The sequence below is a fragment of the Rissa tridactyla genome, chromosome 13, assembly GCF_028500815.1.
Source record: "Rissa tridactyla isolate bRisTri1 chromosome 13, bRisTri1.patW.cur.20221130, whole genome shotgun sequence".
NCBI lineage: Eukaryota > Metazoa > Chordata > Aves > Charadriiformes > Laridae > Rissa > Rissa tridactyla.
In genome coordinates this window covers 1,968,868-1,991,454 of record NC_071478.1, presented here as the reverse complement: position 1 = coordinate 1,991,454, position 22,587 = coordinate 1,968,868, and the positions used below count along the sequence as shown (strand labels likewise).

The following is a 22,587-nucleotide window of genomic DNA, read 5'->3' as shown; positions in this document are numbered from 1 at the left end:
TGTATATTCCCTCCCCAGTCTGAGCCACTGACGTGGAGTGCTGCTGGTGTTCTGTCACAAGCCGTGGTGTGTGCAAGGAGCACTTCCTCGTGGCACAGGCTGTCTAACAGCATATAAGACATTACACTGGGATTTAACGACCCACAAAATCCTCCTCTCCGTGGATGTGGACCCCACTGTGTTACCCATTCACCCATTTCCGATTCCATTTTATCTGGCATTCTGTTCCTTAAGGACACTGGTATGGAGAAGGCTTACAAATTTTTAACACTGCGTTGGTAACGAAGTTCACAAAGTCAACCTTATATATCCCCAAATGGCCGGTTCAGTCTTCCGTCACTCCTGGGCAAAATCACCGTCCTTCGTTCTGCTGCCCACTTTCTCCACTAATCAGTTGCACACCGTTGAGATGGGTGTATACAGCGGTTGCACATTTTTATTTTTTAAACTGTAGCACACTGGCAATGGACCGCCAACTTGTTGCCAATGATCATTCCCCCCTTTTCTTTCAGAGTTCTTTTTTTACAAGATTTTTTCCTTCTTTCCTGTTGTACAGAATTGTTTGTATTTCAGCTTACTGTATGCAAGATCACTTGTTCTCATTTTGTAATTTTCTGCTTGTGGTTTGTGGTCTCTGTTTACGAACAACAATGGCAACAGCAATGGCAGCTAATAAGTAATGAATAATTTTATACTTCATAATAAATTGTCTGAGGCATTTCTTTCAATTTGTCTTGTTCCCATTACAATGTAAAATCTGTACTGTTTCACTCATTTAGTTTTCCTGTATGTTTGTTGCAGAGTTTTGTCCTTGCTTTTTGAAACCACCGTAATTTTTGAGTAGTTTATGAATTAAAGACTGTAGAAAACCAGACCAAACGACCTGCAAACGTGAGTAATTCTTTTGCTATCAAAAGAGTTGGACAACACAAAACCGACTTCACAAACCCTTTGGGGTATAGACAAAAGCAAATGGTGATTGGTTTTGGTAAAAGGATTCTGTAAAGGGTAGTAGTTCAGAAATCACTTTTTAATGAAGATAATGAAACAGACTGTAATACAGGTAGGTATTAAAACAGAAACAGTAGGCATGTTGCAGTTATTCAAGGAAAACATTGCAAGTTTTGCAAAACGTTTCCAGTGCAGGTAACAGATTTTTTTGTTTTGAAGATGGAATCGAATTGCACGGTTGAATAAAGATGGATTTTAAAAAAAATCATTAGAAGTTAACCTGGAAGGAAAGGTTGAAAGGTTTCATTTTCTCAGTATTTCCCCTCCCTGCGCCCACATTGTGTCCTTTTAAAATTAGAGCAGGACTGAAATAAAAATGCCACTTTGAGACTGTATTCAGAGACTTGAATGCAATGTTTAAATATCTACAATATCTCTCCCTCCATACTAAAAAACACCCCAACAATCTGCAGATTCAGCCCCACTTGCCAGTAGTCCACCTGACGGTGCACCCGCTTTCACATCTGTCTAAGTCAGCCTTACGTGGCCCCAGAGAAGGCGAATGTTTCCCTGACAACGGCCAGCGTAGTCGGCTGGGAGTCTTTGCATTTTGCCAACGTCAAACTAGTGCCCGTACCTTGGAGACTGATGCTTTCGGAAGCGTTATCCTTCGCTCCTGACAGGCGGTGGGCTGAGCCTGCCACCACGTCATCCCAGGACGCTGGTGAGCATTTCCCATACAATTCCACGCTCATTACATTAAAAGCAGAAATCAAATAATAGTATACTGTATGAAAACATTGTTCATGTTTGGAAAGTCTGTCTTTGTTGCTGTGGACTATATCTGCCATGCTTTTTCTGTATTTCATTAAAAACTCCTCTGGAAATTCGCTGTTTCTTGGTCAGATCCAACTCGCACCTCTGAAAGAAGTTTCTGGTTTTCTTTGCGCCTTTGGAAGAAAAGACAAAGAACTAGATTAAAACCAAAAAAGGCTAGAGATGACTGTTAAAGTAGTTCCCACAATGTCATTGCTTAGATCAAGGTGAGAAGAATATTGGGTTAGGTGGAATAGTAACCTTGCACCAATTTTTAAAGTACCAGTTCTGTGTAACTGAACTGCGTAATTCAGGTTTTTTAATTCTTTTTTGCTGTACAATGAGGAATTTAGAGTGTTGGTTCTGCAAGCTGCTCCCAAATGTGACAAGTCTATGCAGCTGTAATAGCAGCGTTTTAAACCAGTTGGTTTTATATGTGGGGATCTGCTGTGTGTAAAATTTGGCAAATATGGGAGGTGTCCCTTGTCTATGCATTTTTATGTATGCAAAAAACATTAATGGCTGCAGTTACCCACCCTGTGCTGAGTATCCATTTTGGGTTTGGGTTTTTTTTTGTACAGGGGAGAAAGAAAAAGTGTTTTGGGTACGAGTGTTCTCTGTGAAGTGTAGGAAACAATGCTTATGTCATTTAAAGGGAAGGGGCAAAATTTAGCAGTGTCTCCGGCCCTCTGACAGACAGAGTTAACTGGTGGCTGAGCTCAGAATGAGGGGGCTGTATTTTCGCTGCCGGCCACGGCTCTCATACTGCCTTCTGTTTCAATAGCTTCTGCAGTGAAGAACCTGTCAGAAAGGCACGGAGCCAAAAATATTAAGTGTCTTGTTAGCACTGGCTAACAGAACGAATTATGTACAGAATATATGAAATCATAGAAACCTTTTAAAACAAAGGACTGAAACCTCAAAGAATTAATTTACTAGCCACATAACCTTTTGTGGAGACTTCTTTTAAAAATGTCATATTTTTTATAGCGAGTTTATTTCTGTGTGGTAGAAAGACTCCAAGAATGGGCAGCAAACTGGAAATTCTATTCACCTCTTTGGCACAAAAGACACGTAAGCATTCTCGAGGCAAAGTCATGCATGTCGAAAAGTGGGAATATGTTCAAAGCTATGTGGACAGTTACAGAATCATGCAATGCGCTCCTTAGACGGTACATCAAATTTACCTATTGGTATCATGAGCACACCTCTTCTGAAACAGAACATTCAATCAGGTAGCCTTATCACTTGACAAATAAATTATTTTGACCAAAAAGTCCTGTTCCTAACCAATCGATCAATCAATCACATGTTTGCGTGTCCTGATAATACAATTCCAACTTTGCTTCATAGTCTTCCAGCGGGACACAAAGGCTATTCAGACCTGATTTTTTTCATAAGTGATCGTAGCAGGAAGATATCGTGTTTGATTGCTTTGTCATTGAGAAAAATGATTAAAAAGATCACAACGCTTGCTATTTCTTTAGCGGGTTCGTTTGTGTTTTCAGTTCAGTTGAGTCTTACCTCTCCTTCCTGCACAAGAAAGTCAGACGTCCCAGGACTGCAAGACCGACTATTCCAAATACACAGCCAAGAAGAATCATTTGTTTGATATCTGAAAACCAGAGACCAACCACAACAAAACAGGAAGACATTGATAAATTTCTTCATATCTGTTTGAATGTTGTCACATATGACCATTTTTTAAATTGTACATATAGTGTTAATTTTACTGTTCTTTGTATTTGTGGAACCAACTGGTAAAGAGTGGGAACTCACAAAATTCCTACATTTGGCAGTTAGGGCAGGCGGCTGCGAAAGCTGTTCTAACACAAAGGGCAGATGGCTAGTGGTTCACGTGTAGTCAACGTCACGAATGTACAACATTTCTGTAGAACCGTTCATCCCAACAGCTCACAATTTTTCAATCCTTTTTCCATACGGTTTGATTGCCTTAAAAATTGCCCCTATTTTGGCATTAAAAGTTTTGAAACCACCTCTGCTGCTTCATGCTCTATGTGAAAGAGAGCAAAAGTGACTGTCCTGACGGTACGGTGAACTGCATCAGACAGTATGAACATGCTGAAAGTGTCAGTTTAATTGTATGACTGCATAATAAGGACACACGGAAGATGGAAAGAACCCAGATATGAATCAAACTTTGAATAACAAATCTCTTCTTGTTTTCTTATTCTACTAAAGAGTTGCAGGGTACCGGTTCTGTCACCCACCTCCTGACGTGGACAGTGCCAGCGGGATGCCGCGTGGCTGTGGTGAGCAACGGAAGCTAAAGATAACACGCAGGTAAATTTTTCATGACACATAAGAGGACTGGTAAAAGTTTAGGAGCTGCAGCACCCAAAGTGAACTGTCTGGGAGAAACAATGCTTCCTGAATTTTGTATCCTTTAAGGAAAATACCTGCTGGAGTACCACTGCTGAGAAGCTACAGGTGCCAGTGTGGGCAGCCTTTGTCCCAGGTTCAGTGTCAGAGTCAAACAGACGTGTAGCTCCTTGGCTCTGAGACACTCTGGTGTCCTCAGGTCAAAGCAGATTCGATGTTCTGCCCTTTTTCTGCCCCTAGTGACACCGCCATGTGCGTGGATCAGGGCGCACTACATAACTAGCCTGTTCAGAGGCAGGTGAGCAGTGGTGCAGCTGAGCTGGAACGCACCTGGGCTGCGTTTTTCCAGCCCTTCCTTCCACAGCTTTTTGGTACCTGCAGGAAGAACCGCCCCAACTGCAGCCCAGCACATAGCGATGGCAGAGTGATGTTTCTTATTTGGTTTGTACTGAAGCTTAAGTAAAGAAATGGGTACGTAAACTGTCTCACTGCTCCTTCATCCACTAGCTTCTGTACAAGGCTCAAAAACTTCCTTCCAGGCAGGATCCCTGGTTCTGCCAAGGCATAAGAACCCACCACTGGCCTCGGTAGTTTGGTCTAGTGGTGATTTGCCTCTATTGTGAAATCTTTGTATTGAATTTATAATCTCAGGTTGTATTTCTTAATTGTAATATGCTTTGCAGCCAGTCTCCTGGAAACAATAGGCAGACAACAATTCCATAATAAGCAGACCTAATGGTTTTTGGCATCCGCATCTGAGAAAAAAAGTGCAGAAGGCTAATGAGATTTCTGACAACTTTCCAAAAAGGACTGTATTTACACAGGGCCTGAGCCTGGAAAATGAAACCTAAAAGTGAGAAGAAGGGGGGGGGCGGGAAGAGGAAAAAACAAAAGACAGACAAAACCAGATTGCACTTAACACCAGCAAATTATTGTCTGTCACAAAGAGACTACATGTATATATGTTGCTAAGGTTTTATAATTTTTAGCTGCATTTTACTTCTGTTTCTACTCAATTCTTTTTGGTTTTGCTGAATGGTTTCTTTTTCTTCTTCTATGCGATATTCTGTGAAGGGAGGTTGCTGTGGTACTGGCAAGCCTTGCAGTGGGATTGTAATTAGAAGCATAGCAAAATAATTATTAGCAGAGGATTTCCATGGAAACTTTAATTCAAGGAAGCAAAACTCAAAAGCAACAATATGCAGGCCCAACAGCATAATTTGTATTTGAAATTTCAAATACAGAAATGGATTTTGCAAAAATAACCGGTCTTCAATTTTCTTGTTTCCGCCTCTCTTCCTATCCCATTTTCGCGGACCTCATGCCTTTATTTTCACTGTTCTAGCGTTTGAAAAACAGGGGCGTACAGCAACTGAAAAACCGTGGTGATTTGCAATACAGAGCTTGAATGTGATGTGCCACAAGACTGCAGCAAGTGTAACGGGCCCAGCACTGTAAAGCAGCGCCCCTGGAAGCCGAGAATAATAGAGGTCCCCGTGCCCGTGACCAGCACGAAGGAAATCATTTGAAAAAGTGTGTTTTAATAGTTCGTGCTGGAAGTAGGGATGTGACCACTAATCACGGTGGCTGGGTCAGTGCTCACCCACTCAGGTGCCCAGAAATTTGGAAGTGCCGTCCCTTAATTTTGTCAGCATTTTGCTGGCCCGGAGAAGCCCCTCTGTCACAGGACTTGATAACATGGCCATTGGTGAGCCAGCAGCGTGCTGCTGTGTAGAGAGGAGAACAGTGAAGAAAACTGATTCTGGAAACAACAGATTTTGACAACATGAAGACCTTTTCAGTACTTAACGCTGAATTCAGAATCAACGCAAGGAAAACTGGCGCTGGATTTCAGCCATGTTTTAGATCAGAGGTGGAAATGTATTTAGCTGAAAGCAAGTACTAACTGTCCACGCTATAAAAACACTAGAGGTTTAGACACAAATGAGAGGAACTTTGGACTGTTTTGCCTATCTTCTCTGGAGACACCTGGACCTATCAATAAAATAACCTTCTCCAACAGAGACTGATACCCAGCAGCAAATCTTATGATGCAAAAGGAGGAACAAGGCTAGATATGAATGGCATTATTAGAGCACAGCAGTAAAAAAAATAAATGAATGAAGAACTGTGTGTGCGATTTGTATTTATATTGTCTCACTCAGTTGTCGGTATCCTGCTGCTGTGGGCAGCGTTGCCATACTCCAGCTTCCCGAGGCTGATCAAAATCATCATTTTTGGCTCACGTTACAAATGAACTACAACCCCAAATATCAAACGGTAAGGAAGGTCTCTGTTACAATCCGATCAATTCTTTCACACCTTGTTGTTCTTTGTCATCTTTCAGGAAACCACACGCTGGCAAGTATTGCGGTTTTTGTTTGCTTAGCCATAAAGCTGCGGCACGTCTCCGTCACTCTGAGTGCAGTTCATCTCTGTGTGTCTTCCAGCTCCTTCCCTCCCATCTCTCAGGACTGGCTTTTTGCCCCCCTTTCTCTAGTGCAAATGTCAGCATCCAGTTTGCTTATTGAGACGGACTGGCTCCTATCCAGTATGTATGCGGTTGGTGGCAGCAATGGAAAAATGTTCTTAGCTTTCAGCTTGGCAAAATGTTTTGCCGCTGACTTTTTAAGATCTGGCCTTACTTTGTAAAGATGTCATTCTTCTCAGACTTTTGGCAGCCCATCCATTGTTACTGTGAACTATGAAGCATGCTAAATTATCTGCTAAACTTCTGAATCTCTTCGTATTTTCAACAGTTAACTAAAGTACTCCGTATGCTCTGGCCCATCATATTAAACAGAAATGTTTTGAAATGCCTCTAGTTTCACTCTTTACAAAATAACATCACTACTGAGATTGGCCCCTGGGCACACAACCAGTTGCATATTGATTACTAATAATGGCTGGTCCAAGGAAACGTTCCATTAACGTTCACTCATCTATATAAAATGAAGCAGCGTTCCCTGTATAGTATATGCAAGTGTTCAATAATTCTTTTTTATGCTAAAGTCCACAATTTGCTGCCCAAACTCACTGCGTTTCATCTCACAAATATCACTAAATGTGCAGAACCGCGTTGGAAACGAGCAAGTAATTGGTGCAGGTCTGCAAGAGGCGGATGAAACGTGTCAGCTGGGCAGGAATTCATCGCTGTGTGCTGTGCACTTTCCACGTTTCTCTGGAAGGTGCTCAGAAAGGAGAATGTGTTGATATGAGTTATTTGATGAGTCCTTTCGGGAACAATTGTCTTAGCGTTAAAAGTGCTTCAACGTGCCTTGTGGCCTTGCATCACCCTGGTGCTTTGAAACATTGCCATCTTGAGGACGTTTGGAGTGTACGTGGTGTAGGAATAAAACTGTCAGAAAATACTGGGCAGTTTCCTGTGGATCGCAGAGACAGCCAAACTGCTACTAAATCCAATAATCCCAGGCTAATTGGTATTCTCACAGTAGTGGCACAGGAGGGGTAATAAATTTATCTTATTTATACTAAATACTGTTACATCATTTGCAATAATTTTACTGACAGAACGAAGTGTGACAACAAACGGTTGGGGGCTGTGCCATCTTTATACTTGAAAAATAGCTCAAATTATGTGGGTACTAAAGGATTTGAATAATCTCTAGTTGTCTATGTGTATGCATGCATGCATAGGTTATATATTTATAAAGCTGCTAAAAGAACACTGTATTTACATAAGAAAATTACATGAAAATAAGGATTGTATTTTTGTGTTACGGAATAATTTTTAGCTAAGCACTGTGCTTTCCTGTTTTTCTAACACTGAGTTTGAAATTTATTTTATGTCTTCCACTCAAGAAGCGTGCCCACCAGTTCCTTTCAGCCAAACCTAGAGAAAGGGAAGCATGTAGCCCTAAACCCTTAGAAAAAGTAGATATATGAAATTAAAAAACAAAAACAACAAACCACCATAAACCTGTTATTTAGATTTGAATATTAGTCTTTCTAGAAACCCAGGGATCTCATGTCCAACGTCTTCCCAAGTAAGAGAAGTTGCTTTTGTCAAGGGCTGTCATCATATACTGAGATTGCCTTGTTTGTGATAATGATTTTTTAATGTCAGTTTATACCATTTAAAAGGAAACAGACCTGCTCGCGCGACGCAACTGGGTGTTTCTCCAGACCACGTCCCCGTCGCTTGGCAAGTTCTTTCCTTTGCCCCGGTGAGTTCATAGCCCTCGTCGCAGGTGAAAGCGATGGTTGAGCCCAGCAGGTAATTAGTTCCATTCTTTGTTCCGTTGGTTGGATGACCCAGCCAGCCACAAGAGATCACTAGTGAAAGAGACGTAGCTGGTTAAAGTATTTTGGATTTGGACTAGCATTGATTCATCACAATGATTCAAATGGCATTTTAGTGGCAACTCATGGAAAGACAAAGATTTTTAGGCTAACTGAAGGGGAATACTTTCTGATTTTTTAAAAAAATCATTATTTTTAAGTCCGAGGAAGACAGGGGAGGGCACAGAAAATGAAGATAGAGGGTTCTACACCGTGGCGTAGTAGTGGAAGAAATTGAAAGAAACGAATTTTCTGTTTGTCTAACTATCCTACCAGTGCAGAGTTTTCCTGGTACAAGGACAATTTCCCCCCAAAAGAGTGTTCACCGGTGCGTGAACCTACAGTTGAGCAAAGCCTCCTCGAACAGCGTGAACTGTTTACATGCCCCGCAGAAGGAACTGCAGAGATGGATGCTTTGTGGAATGTTGTATCACCTGGCTTTAGATTTTCTACCAGCCGCTTGTGATTCTGATGAGATCGTCTTGTGGAATTTCCCACTTGAAGGTTTCTTGTTGTCAGGACATCGAATCTGCAGAAGGGGTCAGAGTCACAGAGCGAGACCATGTCTTTCACCAGCGGATCCGCAGGGTCTTCGTAAGGAGTGAACACGGGCAGAAAGGAAGCATTGTGCTTTTCCCCATAAAAGAAATTGTTCAGTAAGGACTCCGTGTCATAAGTAAAGAGAGAAGTTCCATTTTCAACAGCCCCTTGGGAGACAGAGAAAGAAAGAGAGACTCATATATAACCTTGTCTGCAGACCTATACCACCTTCTGCTACTGATTAGTGCATAAACACAGCGAGAGCTGGAAGACATCTACAAAGCCCTGCGGCTTCCTTCCAGTCAAGATTATTTTCCTGTTCATATGCAGCATCTTGACTTAGCACTAAGTTAGCGTTTGGTTAACCTGGTGTTTGATCAATTGCTTAACATTAGATCCAAGTAATTGTGTAGTTGTGATTTTACATAAAGATGGTTTTAGATGCCTGCTGGCAAAATGGTGATGAAGAAGTACCTCAGACAGAGCCAGTTAAGCCAAACATGACAAGCAACGCAAATCCTGATCCTGCATGTCCCTAAATTTATCATCTCTGCTGTGGCCCCGCTTTTTTTCTTTTTCACTGTGCTAAATCAGAAAATTCCTGAAGTAGGAGCAGCGTGACTTCTCAGTGTGATTGGAATCCTGGAGTATGGCTACGCCGCGCTTGATACAGACGTCAGCTGGTAGCCAGAGGGTATTTTGCATCACGTTTCTGGCCCATCTCCTAACCTGCTGTCAGGAGGAATGCTGACCGGTCTAATGATGCAGGCTGGGCATAGCAGCCTAATCACTTTCATTAAATGAAAGCAGCCATTCTTATACACACACCTACACCCATACCCTCTTTTTTAAAGCGACAAGTATTAAAAAGTATTAAATTGTGATTTAATAAATGATTTTTTAATTTGTCAGCATGGTACTTGATGGAAACATCACTAATGTTCTGGAAAAAAAGATAGCTGACGCTGGCCATTGCTATACTTCTGTGCCACTTTAGTCTGGTGATGCTGTGTTCAGCTGACCATGGCAGATGGAATTCTGAAGGTGGAAGCTGTCAAATACAAGCTCTGACTCTTGATGGAACAAAGTGCAGAAGGCACCACTGCGGTTCTGTCTTCAATCATTCGGCTAGATAAATTACCCACTTGGGTAGAGGAGGGCATACTTCCCTTGCTCCCTGCTCTTCCCCCAGTACTGGTTGCTTAACACAAACTTCATTTGCTAGTCTGTAAATCACAAGCTGGTTTTGAATTTCTAAAGAAAATGTAATAAGGAGCCAGAGAAATGACTTACAGTTAGCTCCAAACTCAAACACCTGCTGGGGACTTGCATGAACTGACATGGTGGTCTTATTCTTGAAGGTATAGTCATCCTCCATATTGCCATTCATTACCCCAAAGAGACCCTGTGTGTGATTCATAAACTTCTCTGGGAGCAGAACTGTCAGGGTCAGAAATCCTCCGCTTCCCCTTATTTCCACGCCAGACCCAGAAGAGAACATCACTGTGATGTTCTGATCAGCTGTAGAATGGAGAAAGAGACCTAGAGCAACGAGAGGAAGAGGACAAAATAGTTAATCAGCCATAGGGAACAGATTGTTGTGCCGTCAGTTTTAACCATTTTTCATAATGGTTTTTCTCCCTTCCACTCCTGGCTACATTCTGAGAAGCATGTAAAGGGATGCCACCTCTTCATACCTACGACTGCAGTAAGATGCCTGCTACAGAGTGGTAGTGGGTGACCTGCAGCCTGTTTCACAAAAGGACGCTGAAGGGACAGTCGAAACGTATGCTTCTAGAGATATTTTTAACTATACATGGACTCTAACGGAATACAACAGCTTACAAGGCCGATATTTGTAACTAACCTTTCAGGTCCAGCCAACTTTGCTCAGAGAAGTTGACGACCTTCTGGTTCAAGAGGACCTGCAGATAATCGTTCAAGTAGCGCACTTCGATCACATCAGAGTTGTTCTCCTGCATGGCCACCGCGGACAAGCCTGTCACCTGAGCCCCAGTTCCTTCCAAATGAAAAAACAACCCCTCAAAATACCGGACATGACATAAAGTAAATGTGGAAGGTTATAATGATACAGGCAACCCCCCCCCGATATTTCCTAAAAATAATTACATATGATTATTTATATTGGAGGGAATTGCTAAGCATATAAGTCACATAAAAACCCACAGTATAAGCCTCCTACCAGTACAGTATATTGAAAGCAGAATGTTTAATGCTAAAAAAGTCTGGAAATTCTAAGTTCTTCATCCCAATGGCAGTGGCTGAGCTATGTAAGAAGACCAGTTGATCTCCTTCTTGCACATTCAGTCCTGTGAATAAGGCCTGGGAAAACCAAAGATAATTTCAGGGAGGGCATGACAGAAAAAGGAAACAGAGTGAACAAAAATTTAAGAAACTGATCTTCAGAATAAACTGCTCAGTGACTCATGCCACTTCACAAACATAGTAAAATCTATCAAGGGCAAAGTATTTCCTTGATAATCTCCATCCTATACGATGCGATATTCAGTATAAGCATTCGTGTCTACATGGGTGGTGAAACACACAGGCAATTTTTAGTCCATCCTTATAATTCTACCAGAAGCACCAAATCCTTGAAGTGCATCCCTGAGATCAGCCAGAATATTATTTCCTGAGGCAAGCCTGCTATTTTACGTACTGCAAAACAGCACTAGATACAGGAAAAGCGTACCAAAAGTATCTGCCATGAGGCTTTTCAGGTTGTCATAAGAAGCATGATCCCATTCTGCTGTTTCATTCTCTATTTTTCCTTCATTTTAATATGCAGGTATACGACAGCCTCCTCCTTACAGGCTGGTTTGCAATCTCCCCTTTCAAATGATGAAGGTCACAGGTACTCCGGGAAGCTGCTTCTGCCCTAGGTTTGGTTGTACCAACAAGCCAAAAGACCAGGATAATCAGGCCCTTTGAATTAAAAAAATCAGCCCCTTAACCATCTTCTCACCAGACGTTCTGTACTTTTCTGTACTTTTCTGCTAGCTTGAGTTGCTCAGAAAGAGTTTTCTCACCTCCAAAGTATGTTTTCTCAGCTCCTTCTGGGATATTTTTGCTCTGTCAACACATGCGTGTGTATACAGCTAACACAGAAATAAAATAAAGCAGGCATACACTTACCTGCTTTCTATTAATTTTCAGCTACAATACTATCAAAACGCAATCAGGCTGTTGACTGATTCCTAGAACTGACCTTTTGTTTCCTTATAGATGGGAATGGGCATGGAGAGAAATGAGAATAGTTTTCTTGAGCTCTTAAACACAACAGAAAACCTTACACTTCCATTACTCAAACCCAATAAAAGTGGCAAATATTCTTTGATTAGGAAGTTATTTTTTTCCTGAACATTTTGTCTGCCTTCTGATTAGCTTCAAAATGTTGGCCTTTCACAAATGGCCAAAAAAGGAGAAGACTAGAGAAGACAGGAAGAATGCTGTGAAGTGCAAACCAAGCAACCTCAGAAGCTATTATTTGTCATCACTGCTTCTTCTCTTACCAACATACCGTTGGGAAAGTGTACCTGCTGGGTCCTCCCTTGCACACGTAGGGATGTGAGATCAGACTCTACCAACGTGTATTCTCCATGACCTTTGAAGGTGAAGTTCAGACCATCAAACGTGAGGAAGTGAGGATCCCCAAAAGCAGATGCTGTTTTTAAAAGCAAAAAAAGAGAAAGAAGATAAGCAAAACCTGCAAGCCATTACTCCTCTTCTTAGCTTCATGAGAAAAAAATAATCTCATTGTGGTGATCCGAAGAATGGCATTTAAACAAAGGAAAAAATGCAAGACTGATCCATGATAAACGTAATATGAGGGACAGCCATCACAACAGCACTGTGGGAAGAGTGAGAAACATTCCAGTTACTCTTGTTTTCATTGGCCAACGTTTCGTTGGCCAACATTTAGGGCTGCACTTGAAAAGGCTGTTACGGGCAGCAATGCTTACTTGGTAGATCCCCTACCAGAGTCCTTGCCATCAGGTTAGAAGCCTGATTTGCATGCAACGTATGGGGAGATTTGATCACGAACACAGTGCTTGCCCAACAATCGCTGGACTGAGTCTCACCCTGGTCACCATCACTGGACCAGATCTTTGACCCTGTCTGGCAGACAGACTTCTCAGCTTTCCTTCAGACCTGCCTTGGCACCACAAACTCATCTGGACATCTGGACTCTCGGCTGACTTCTGCTGCCATCTCCCTGCCCACCCAGCCATGGGCTGGCAAGGACCTTGCCCTTCCAACTTGTTGTCACACTTGGCTCCCAGCTCCCTATTCCTTTGTTGCTTCCAGACAGGAATATTTGATGGGGGAAATCAGGACAGACTTTCACTCTTCACTGTTGCTAGTCCTGGGAGAGTCTCGTGTTGTGTCACATCACGTCCTAACTACCTCTTTCAGTGCCTTCTGCAGTTTTCTCCTTTTTGCCTGAAGCAAACCACTGCCTTTTTGCACTTTCCCTCTTTATGGGAGGCCTCAATCCTGCTGGACACCTCAGCACCCCAGCAGCGTAGAAGAAGGCAAGATGTGCCAACAATAGAGATATGGCAAGACTTCAGGACTGCTTAAAAGCAGGGGCAGGAACAAAAGTCACACTTGTAAATGGTAGAACTTCCATATTTGATATGAGTAGCATTTTTCAGCCTAACAGCTTTTCTAGCTGTCGTTAACCATCCCTAACCATCTTCTTTCTGAGAAAGTGCCCACTAATGATGGGAATCATGGATATTGACTACTAAACTTTGGCTATTTAGGTTCCAGGGGTTAATGAGATGCTCAAGAGCAGAAAATCTTGCAGGACAATTAAAAACCACATACAGATTTCGCCACTGATAGATCAATAGAAACCTTCCATTGGAAATTTTCCACAGGACATTGTAACCTCACCCTTGTCAACTGACACATACATATACAAATATATTCTAAAAGCCAACACTGCATCAGAAGAAGCTACACTCCATAAGGGAATTCTGAAGCCCTTACCAGCTTGAGGTGGGCGGTACGTCCGGCAGTCGCTGGAGGACCGTTTTTTCATATAGACATGACAGTTATCAGACCACAGGCAGCAGTAATAGAAGCTGATGACGTCGTAAAGCCAGTGGGAAAAGCCAGGTATCCGGGGGGGCTTCAGGAAAGGTGGTGAGCCCCAGTCGTGGCCTCGATCGGGTGTGCTGCCTCCCGTGGAGTCGTGCGTGAGGATCTGGGCCCCTGTGCGGTCGTAGCAGCACTGCTGTCCTGCCGCGTACCGGGGGCTGGTTGGGAAGAAAGTCACCAGTCAGCTCGGTGAAGTCCATTCGTATTTAGAGGTTACCTATTGCCTTTTTGTGGATATTGCTAAATATTTGGGTTGCCCAGCTTTATATGATGTCCGGAGACGATACCTCCCAGGTAGACTTCTCCCCTCCCGCCCCTGACTCTGTTCTTATAAATCAGACCAGATGAGGGATCGGGAGGGAGGGTTTTTAGCCAAGGCAGTGAGGAAGTTCTGCAGGCCTTAGAGCTACACCAACATAGCACTCTTCAAAATTGTTCCGATAGAAAGAGCGCAAAGAATAACTTGTTGAACTTAAGTAGACCAATACAGGAAAGGCTTAATTAGGCCTAATCAAATCTCTTTTAGGCATTGGTGTTTGTTTTGGTATCCTGAGATTTAGCACGGTGCAATTAACTGTTTATTAAATCCAGGGTCGTAACTTCACCTCAGCAATGAGGGCCGATACCTGAATAAGAGGGAAACCAATGGTTGCTGCGAGCCTGAGACTTCAGAGTCCAGAGACCTTTGTGACTCTGGGACGCTGCTGTCTCTGAGGTGGAACAAGTCATCAAAAAAATGCAGTTTTAAAAAATTTTCTTTACCTGGCTTGGATGGCTCTTACACAATGCACTGCGCCGGGGTGGTAAGTACACACACTCTCCTTTTCAATGTCACAGCCATAATCTGTCTGAAAAAAGGTCAACGCTCACGCTTAATGGGGTTCTTCCCCCATTGTCCTTCCTATTTTCATGTTCTCTCCCCACCCTTTGTCTCTGAGGTCTGTGTAAAGTCTGGTTGCAGCTGGGTGTTGAGCAGCACGGAATGATAAGAAAAAGTGAATTTAATACTGAAGTGATCGGAGCACCCTGTTAGTCTGACCTGAGCATCTTATGGTCGGTTACAAGAGGCCTTGAGGAACAGATGCAGCTAGATGGGGATGTATAGCAGTATGTAGAGTATTATGATATATAGTATTATATAGTATTAGAGCTACAAGTGCATAATAAGCACAGATCAAACCAGACTAAACTTTTGTCCTACGTTCTTAGACAGAGGCAGTGTAGTACATCGAATTTTTTTTCTGCATGTGCTTTTAACTGTATCAGATAAAATGCACGTTGTGTTTGGAACATCATAACCAGGAAAGGATAATAACAAAATTACCTAATGTTTGGGGTTTTTTTTGTTTTTTGCTTTTTAATATGCATGAACACACTGCCACCATTTGGTATCATAAACAGGAGAGGAAGTTACCCTGTCTGCTCCTCAGATCAGCGCTGTAAGTGAAAGCGTAGACTAAATGGCAATTGATTTCTTAGCTTTTCTTGTCCTTGTTAACAGTGAAGCTGAGGAGGAGGAAGGAAGCCGGGGACAGGAAATAATGGATTATGGCCGTGGACTGGAGCTCTGAAGTACGCGGTGGGAGGGTTTGCAGCAAATCCTGACGCGCTCGGCAGAAGTGTGGGCTGCTGCTTCTGGCAGGGGCTATTGCCTACAAAGCCAGGCTGCCACCTCGTAGGGTCTCAAAGAAGGCACCCCTGTGCCCAGCTCCGCAGAGCTCACTGCCCTGCCTCAATGATTCCTGTCTACCGCTGGAACTACTGTTGTAATTCCCCGTTGGAAGGGGATTTCTACCTGCTGTGCTAGAGGCACGTTTTTATTCATACTACCTGGGTACACTGTATCTGACCCTGCCATTTGACATGCTACTTGGGCAGATTTAAACACAATTTCTTTTCCTTGTAATGGCTTTTAGAGAGGGAAGAGGGGTGTGGAGTCTGGAATTCCCTAAGCTTCTACATGGAACCGTAATAAGCCAGAGGGATCGATTAATAACTCACATGGAACCTGCCAGTGTCAGCTCGTGCCTGTGCCAAGGTGCAAGGGCAATCTATAATTTCTTCCATGAAGTCTGGAAGCTTCTCCTCCTTTTTCTCCCATTCTACACATTTCGCAGTTGCCCATGCATTTGGGTCATTTCTGAAGTCTTGCCCAAGGTGCCAAGCCAGTGCATGGTCTGAGCTCCAGACTGCTGGAACATTGCTGGAAAAAAAAGAGCCAAGAAGTAGATCTGAGAGCTGAACAAGCACTGTTTTGACAGTAACGCTCTGTCTTAATCACTGACTATAATTACGAAGGATCTTTCAACTTGCGAGTTGTTATTCCTTTACAAAGGCAACTGCTTTCTTTTTCCTGCGAAAAGTTACAACAAATCAAATTTTTCCTAATTTAGAAGGTGACCCGACAGCATGCAGCACGTATGCAATAGCCAGACTACATTTTAGCATTTGTGATTCTGGCTTACACGGATCTTTTGAGAGACCCATGACTTTTTCTCACTTTTGCCCTTCCAGTTCTCTCCCCAATTTTTCATGTGAAATGGAGCCCGAGTCCCAGTTTTAAACATCAAAGGAGACAGCAGCTGTAATCCAGGAAGCAATAATAAGGTACCTATGATAAATGAATGTTGTGATGTACTTGCCTCTGCCCGTCAGGATAGCTGCTGGGTGTAATTCTCAAAATTCCATAGTCCCACGTACTGTAATTTCCTTCAGCGGGTACAGGAATGAAAGAAAATTTCCCGTTATTGGGGATTTTTTTGGCCAAAGTATAAAGATATTTCCATTCGGCCGACCAGTTTTCTGAGTAACTGTCACCTGTCACACAGAGAAAGAAAATCATTTCAGGTGCTGGAAAAGAACAATCACCACAAGATTGAAATCAGGTGTCTCCACTCACATGTAAGTGAAGAGGGAAAGCTGCCATTGTTGCCATGAGGTATTTATACTTGCAGAGCCCTTGTTGAGCCATGCATGTGATGGTGGGCTGTGCAGGGCTCTGTGTGAGCCATCCCTGGGATGGTGTGGGCAGGACAGTGTCGCTTTACCTGTTTCCTGGTATCCCCAGACTTCTATGTCGACGTGGGTTTCTGTAAGCGCCTGCTGTGTCCAGGTAAGTGTTAAGTTTCCATCGGTGTTGGGGGTGCCATAGTATTGCCATTTTGTCTGATTGACCAAGGTGCATTTTTCTCCGTCTGAAACTTTGCTGTGATGTACTGCATTACAGAATGGAAAAAAGTATTAGTGACGCTTCTGCTTTGCATAGCTCTGACAAGATGCCAGTGTATTATTTAAGATTTAGCAGTATTTCCTGGGTATCTTTTCTAACAGGGTGCATGATACAAAAAGAATAAGCTGAAGCTGAGAGAATGCAGCCCTTAACTAATGTCCGTAGTCCTCAGGTTACGGCACCATGATGCTGTTATTCTCTGATAGAAGCAGCTAGAAAAAGGGAGCTGTCTTGGTAAACCACATTTTTAGGCAGGATTTTTCATGTGTTAATGCTGCTGCTGCCATATAGCAACAGAACTCAATTGCTGTGAAAGTTCATTTCTCCCAATATGAATTAACATGAGGGCAGCAAGAATCACTCTTTCTGAGGTCAAACAGCCTGTTAAGGCAGCAGCAAAGTGCTCAAAAGGGAAAGGCTTGTGCCCATGGAGCAAGAAAGAGAAAGAAGAGGCATACTGTAGAGTGAGGTAACCTGATAACCAAGTTCCAGAGTACGGGAATGTCACCCCGCCATCTGTAGAAACATCAAAAGGGATGAAACCAGTCTCATACAGCAATGGGGAGGTGCAGTGGGCTCTTCCATCCTGAGCAAGATACCCCCTGGTTTCGATTTCCTGCTTGAACCTGTTGGTGTTAAAAACACTTTTCAGTGTCACTGTTGAGAGAAGGAAAATTCAGAATGTCTCAGTTGTGTTTCATTAAGCAACCTTGTGGCATGTGTAGATCGTGCCAAGTCCCGTGGCTGTTTTGCTGGTAGCAGTGAATATAAACTGGAAAAATTAGCGTGTACTTTGCGCTTATTACACCAGTGTGGATTCTGCTGTGCACTGCACAAACATACAGCAATCTGCAAGCCTTAGATTTACTATTTAATTTCTGGGGGAGAGGGGCATGGTTAAATGAGCCACAAATAACAAAGGGATAGCAGGAAGACGAGGGTGATGCTATAGGATTAATAGGATTATGGGGTGGCTAACGTTGACCATTGCAAATTCCTGGGTTTGTGGGGTTTTTTTGCTGGTAAGCCCTGTGAACACAACAAAAGTAATTTCATGCTGCTCTAGAATTTCTGTTGCAAAGATTAACTCAAAACTTATTGCTTGTTATTGAACCATCTGCTTCCAGTTAGGGCTCTTGTCCGGTGCACTCAAGTATGATCCCAGCCGTGACTCTTCAGGGCTGATGGATGGTGGCTGCACAGCTACCCCGAGTGCCGTACGCAGGGAGTTGGAGCCTGCCAGGACGCAGCCCCTGTTTTGTCTGCACCGAGGCTTGTCTTGGCTATGATAACGTGACTGTGCCGGTAATTCAGAGTACACGCTTGTGTTCTATGGAATGAATGTCCGGGTCCAAGGTTTTCCAGATGGAGAACTAAAAACCCTCTCAGGTGCCACTATCCTGTTGGGAAGGACTCCAAAATCTCACCCAGAACCTTATGTGGAAAGAATGTCAGGGCACTGGGGTCAGTAAAATTCCGTGTACCCTAGGTATGACATGTGTGACATGTGCCTAAGTGTGATACAGGCTGCCACGCTCAGGAGCCACAGCTTACAGCAAAAAAGTGCCCTACCTGCATTTTTTTCCTGTTGCTTTCTCATTCAGATTAAGAAATGAATACTTCATCACAAAATGGAAATGCTGAAAAAAATATTGACAAGAAAGATTCCAGAAAAGAAGCTCTTTTAGAAAAGTCACGATTTTGATATATTAAAGGAAGAGCTAGCAGAGTAATGATTGTATTGCACAGTAACTCGACCTAAATGAAATGATCCTGTGTAGAAATACAGACAACACGTGTCCTTGAGGGTGAGAGTTAGAAGAACCTTTGCGTGTTTCAGGACTCTGACAACTTTACGAAGTAAACTTTCACTCCTGTATAGACAAGTCTTGTTTTGTGGTAATTGCCTATTGTTGGAAAGTGAGATGAGAAAGTTTCACCTCCCTTTGGCAGAGGAATATAAAACCATGGCCCACCTGCACGTTATCACTGAAGAGGCATCAAAAGTTGTATTTTCAATCAAAAAGACTTTGCCTCCCATTAGAGATCCTGAGTATGGAGAAATCTGAAGACAAAATTCTGTATAATCAGGACAGCAAGTCTTCAAGGATTGGCATGTTGCCTGGCAAGAGCAGGTACCAAGCCGCTCCCCACATTGGTGTGCGCAAGAGTCTTGAGCTCCTTGTTCAAGGAAGAAAAAACATAGTCAGGAATGTTACTGAACTCTTCTAGATGTTCTCTGAAACAGAAGTACATCATCTATACAGACTACTGTAGATAAATTAAGTATGCTGATTAGGTTAGTTCAGGAATGTATTTAGGTGAAGGCTGTCATCACCTGTGTCTTAAGGTTCCTCCATATTGAATAGAAAAACACACTTATTTACCCACCAGACAGTACATAATTTCACCAACTCCGTGGTATTTATAGATCTGATAGAAAGATAAATCTCCAGAGCAGCACCTTGGTTAGTGTTACAGATCGTATTTATTTCTGAGAGGAGGTCTTAGGCAAACCAGAATGGGATCCCGTCACTGTCAACCCTACATGGGAACCAATGGAATGGAAGGCTGATGCTCTTGGATGAATGGAAAGCTAACATCAGTGACAAAGTGTGCTCTGATATGAGATTATGAAAAGGTACTGAAATGTCTTTTGTACATTTTATTTGAGTTTAAAGAAGGTAGCTGTTAAGATGACTAGGTAAAGACAGATGACTAGGCCTTTGGCTTGGGTCTGGCTGAACAGGCCATGAGTAACTACTGGACATGACATGAAACATTGCTCAACATAAATAAAACAGCGGGAAGTTGATGGATGTTACAGTAACACCAAGGAAGGGCTGGATTTAACAAACAGTTAAGGGGGAGTTAAGCGAGATGGACGAGCTGCACAGACAACCGGGAGCACCAAGGGCCTTTTGGGGCGTGGAATCTTGTGAGGACAGCACTGCTTGGGTAACTATATCAGTAACACCATGCAACGCTGAGACGACCTGGGTAAGTATCAGAAATTCTAAATTTGGACATGGATGTAGCAAAATTGGGACCAATGATGAAAAAGTAATTAGGGGAGGGTTGCTTTTTTGGGAGGACACAAGCAAAAAGAAAGGGAGGGGCCAAAGTGAATGGTGAAGAACAAGCATGGGAAAACGGAGACAAGGGAACATAAAAGGAGCTGGTCACACATAAAGAAGCGGCTGGTCAGTAGGTTTCTCTGACTGAGCCCTGCACCTTGTCACCATAGTTATTTTATTAAATTCTGTTGCTATTTTCTGTATCCACTTACTCTCGTGTGTGAGTGCACATGTTGTAATGGTAAGTGAACTTCAGGATGAACTAGCTGGTTCCTGCACTTGGAGAGACCCCGGCTCTCAGCTATTGACCATGGAAGGGACTTGACATCTGGGCTTAGCTCATGGGTGTATTTAAAGCCTGCGTTAGGTGTCTGTGAACGTGGTGGGTCTGTGAGCCTAGAGGGAAAGGGTGTGTTTGTGGCTTTGCTAGTGACCTTCCAGGGTGAGCAGAACTGATGTGCAGGTTTACGGGAGCACTGGCTGTGTCTGGTGGGGTGCCAGCAGAAGCACTGCTCTGCGTTAGCCGGTGCGGCCCGCTGGGCGAATGTGGTGGGTGTAGGACGTGCATCTGCTGCCTTGCAATAGAGCCTCAGCCTCCGTATTGGCTGTAGCTACAAACGGGAACAGCAATATCCACATCCGTGGGACTGAGACAGGAGGAATTCCCTGGATCTGAGAGTAGCGCAGATCTGACTCTAGTGGATTGGGAAGGAGAAATCTACCGTGTCCCAAAAGCTGCTGGAACCACCTACTCCTCCAAGGTCGTTAACAATGTATGAACAAGACCAGGAGAGGAAGAAAGAGTTTACAGTTGCCCCTCATAGGGCTGAAGAGCAATTGCTTCCAGTTCCAGGTGTGTCACCCTCCCTCCAAAGGAGGAGAAAATATCACTGAGTGTTGTTTGGGGGGGGGGGGGGGAGGGAGGGACAGGGAGGGCTGTTTGGATTTTTTTTTTTGGTAGGATGGAGAGATCAAGAAAAGAAAAAGGCAGTAAAATATCTGTCTGTTTTTCCCTCTCTGCTGGCCTTCCTCCTTTATCCTGGGGTAATACATGGGTTTGTGGGAGGAAAGAACAGGAACGGCAGTGAGTCAGAAATAAGTCAGCCTTGGTTCTACACCAGAAAACCTGCCTGTGATGGAGGTAAGATGCTTATTCAATATAGGGAGCTAGAAAGTTGCTCTGTGTCTTTAAAAATATTTCCTGCGTTCTCCAGATTGTTTACTTGCAGAAAAGATCCACCATCTACTGGCAATGACAGAGGAAGGGGCTGAAAATGATGCCATGCCAGGAAAAGCCAGCCTGTGTGCCTTTGCTTTAGCGCCTACGAATGGTATCAGTAATTTCTTACCGAGGTGTGTATTCCAAAGTTAAGAAGTCAAAAAAGTTTGTAGTTAAAGGCAGCAAAATTTTTGAAAGTCACTCACCTGCATTCCAAAGAGCAGTGAGGGTGAAGAGAACGAAGAAAGAACCGTCTGTGCCAGCGAATTTCATATTTTCTCCAGATGATTCAGGATGGCTGATTGTGGTAGCCTTTGTGCGTGTCCAGGAAAAGCCTTTTATAGAAACACGTGCCCAGAAATAAACAAGATTCTCACTGTTCAAAGGTTTGTTGTAAACCACTGAAGCAGAACAACTCGAAGGAGATGCTCCTTTCCAGAGGTCACCTCCGATTCAGGAAAAGATGGAGGGGGTGGGGGAATTAGTCACTCGAACTCCTACACATTATTTTAATAGTTACTTTTTTTTTCTGAAATGGAAGGAGATGGCATGTTGCTTTTACAAGCGTTTCTGCTCCAAAGTTCAAGATCATGGGGTAATTGTCACAAAGTGTATGTCTTAATTTTATTGGAGGAACTAAAACCAGTTATCAGAATGATAAAGAATAGATGCTGACAGTACAGTTCTGTTCAGGAGATAATGGGACATTGAGAGAGCACGGTCACTGCATGGTATGTGCCAGCACGAGGGTTGTAAATGAGAGAAGTAAAAAGCGATTCTGAGGAAGGTTCAGTTGAAAATGGCCTGGTGTTAGAGCAACGAAATGCGCTGCAGAAACCTCCCGGCAGAAGCACGAGGATATTCTGGTGAGGAATTAGGGCAGGGCTGACACGGTGACAGCCACAGCCTAACTGTCTGATCCAAGAACACAACAGGAACTTTATGATGGAGGGGCTTTAGGGGATACTGAAGGGATGCGA

The 22,587-nt window shown here is 43.2% G+C and overlaps 1 protein-coding gene across 1 annotated transcript; it reads right to left on the bottom strand.

Annotated features, from left to right (window-relative positions):
* Positions 1–1,031: 1,031 nt before the first annotated feature.
* Positions 1,032–21,922, bottom strand: SUSD2 (sushi domain containing 2). The gene is made up of 15 exons (XM_054220055.1): positions 21,814–21,922; positions 19,288–19,492; positions 17,786–17,937; positions 17,130–17,297; positions 16,725–16,899; positions 16,084–16,285; positions 14,845–14,930; positions 13,972–14,240; positions 12,494–12,637; positions 10,820–10,972; positions 10,246–10,494; positions 8,847–9,119; positions 8,224–8,406; positions 3,292–3,382; positions 1,032–1,901 (listed from the first exon to the last, which is right to left on the bottom strand). The coding sequence occupies exons 1-15, from the start codon at positions 21,878–21,880 to the stop codon at positions 1,820–1,822; spliced, it is 2,499 nt and encodes an 832-aa protein (XP_054076030.1). The 5' UTR covers positions 21,881–21,922; the 3' UTR covers positions 1,032–1,819.
* Between the last annotated feature and the right edge of the window lie 665 nt (positions 21,923–22,587).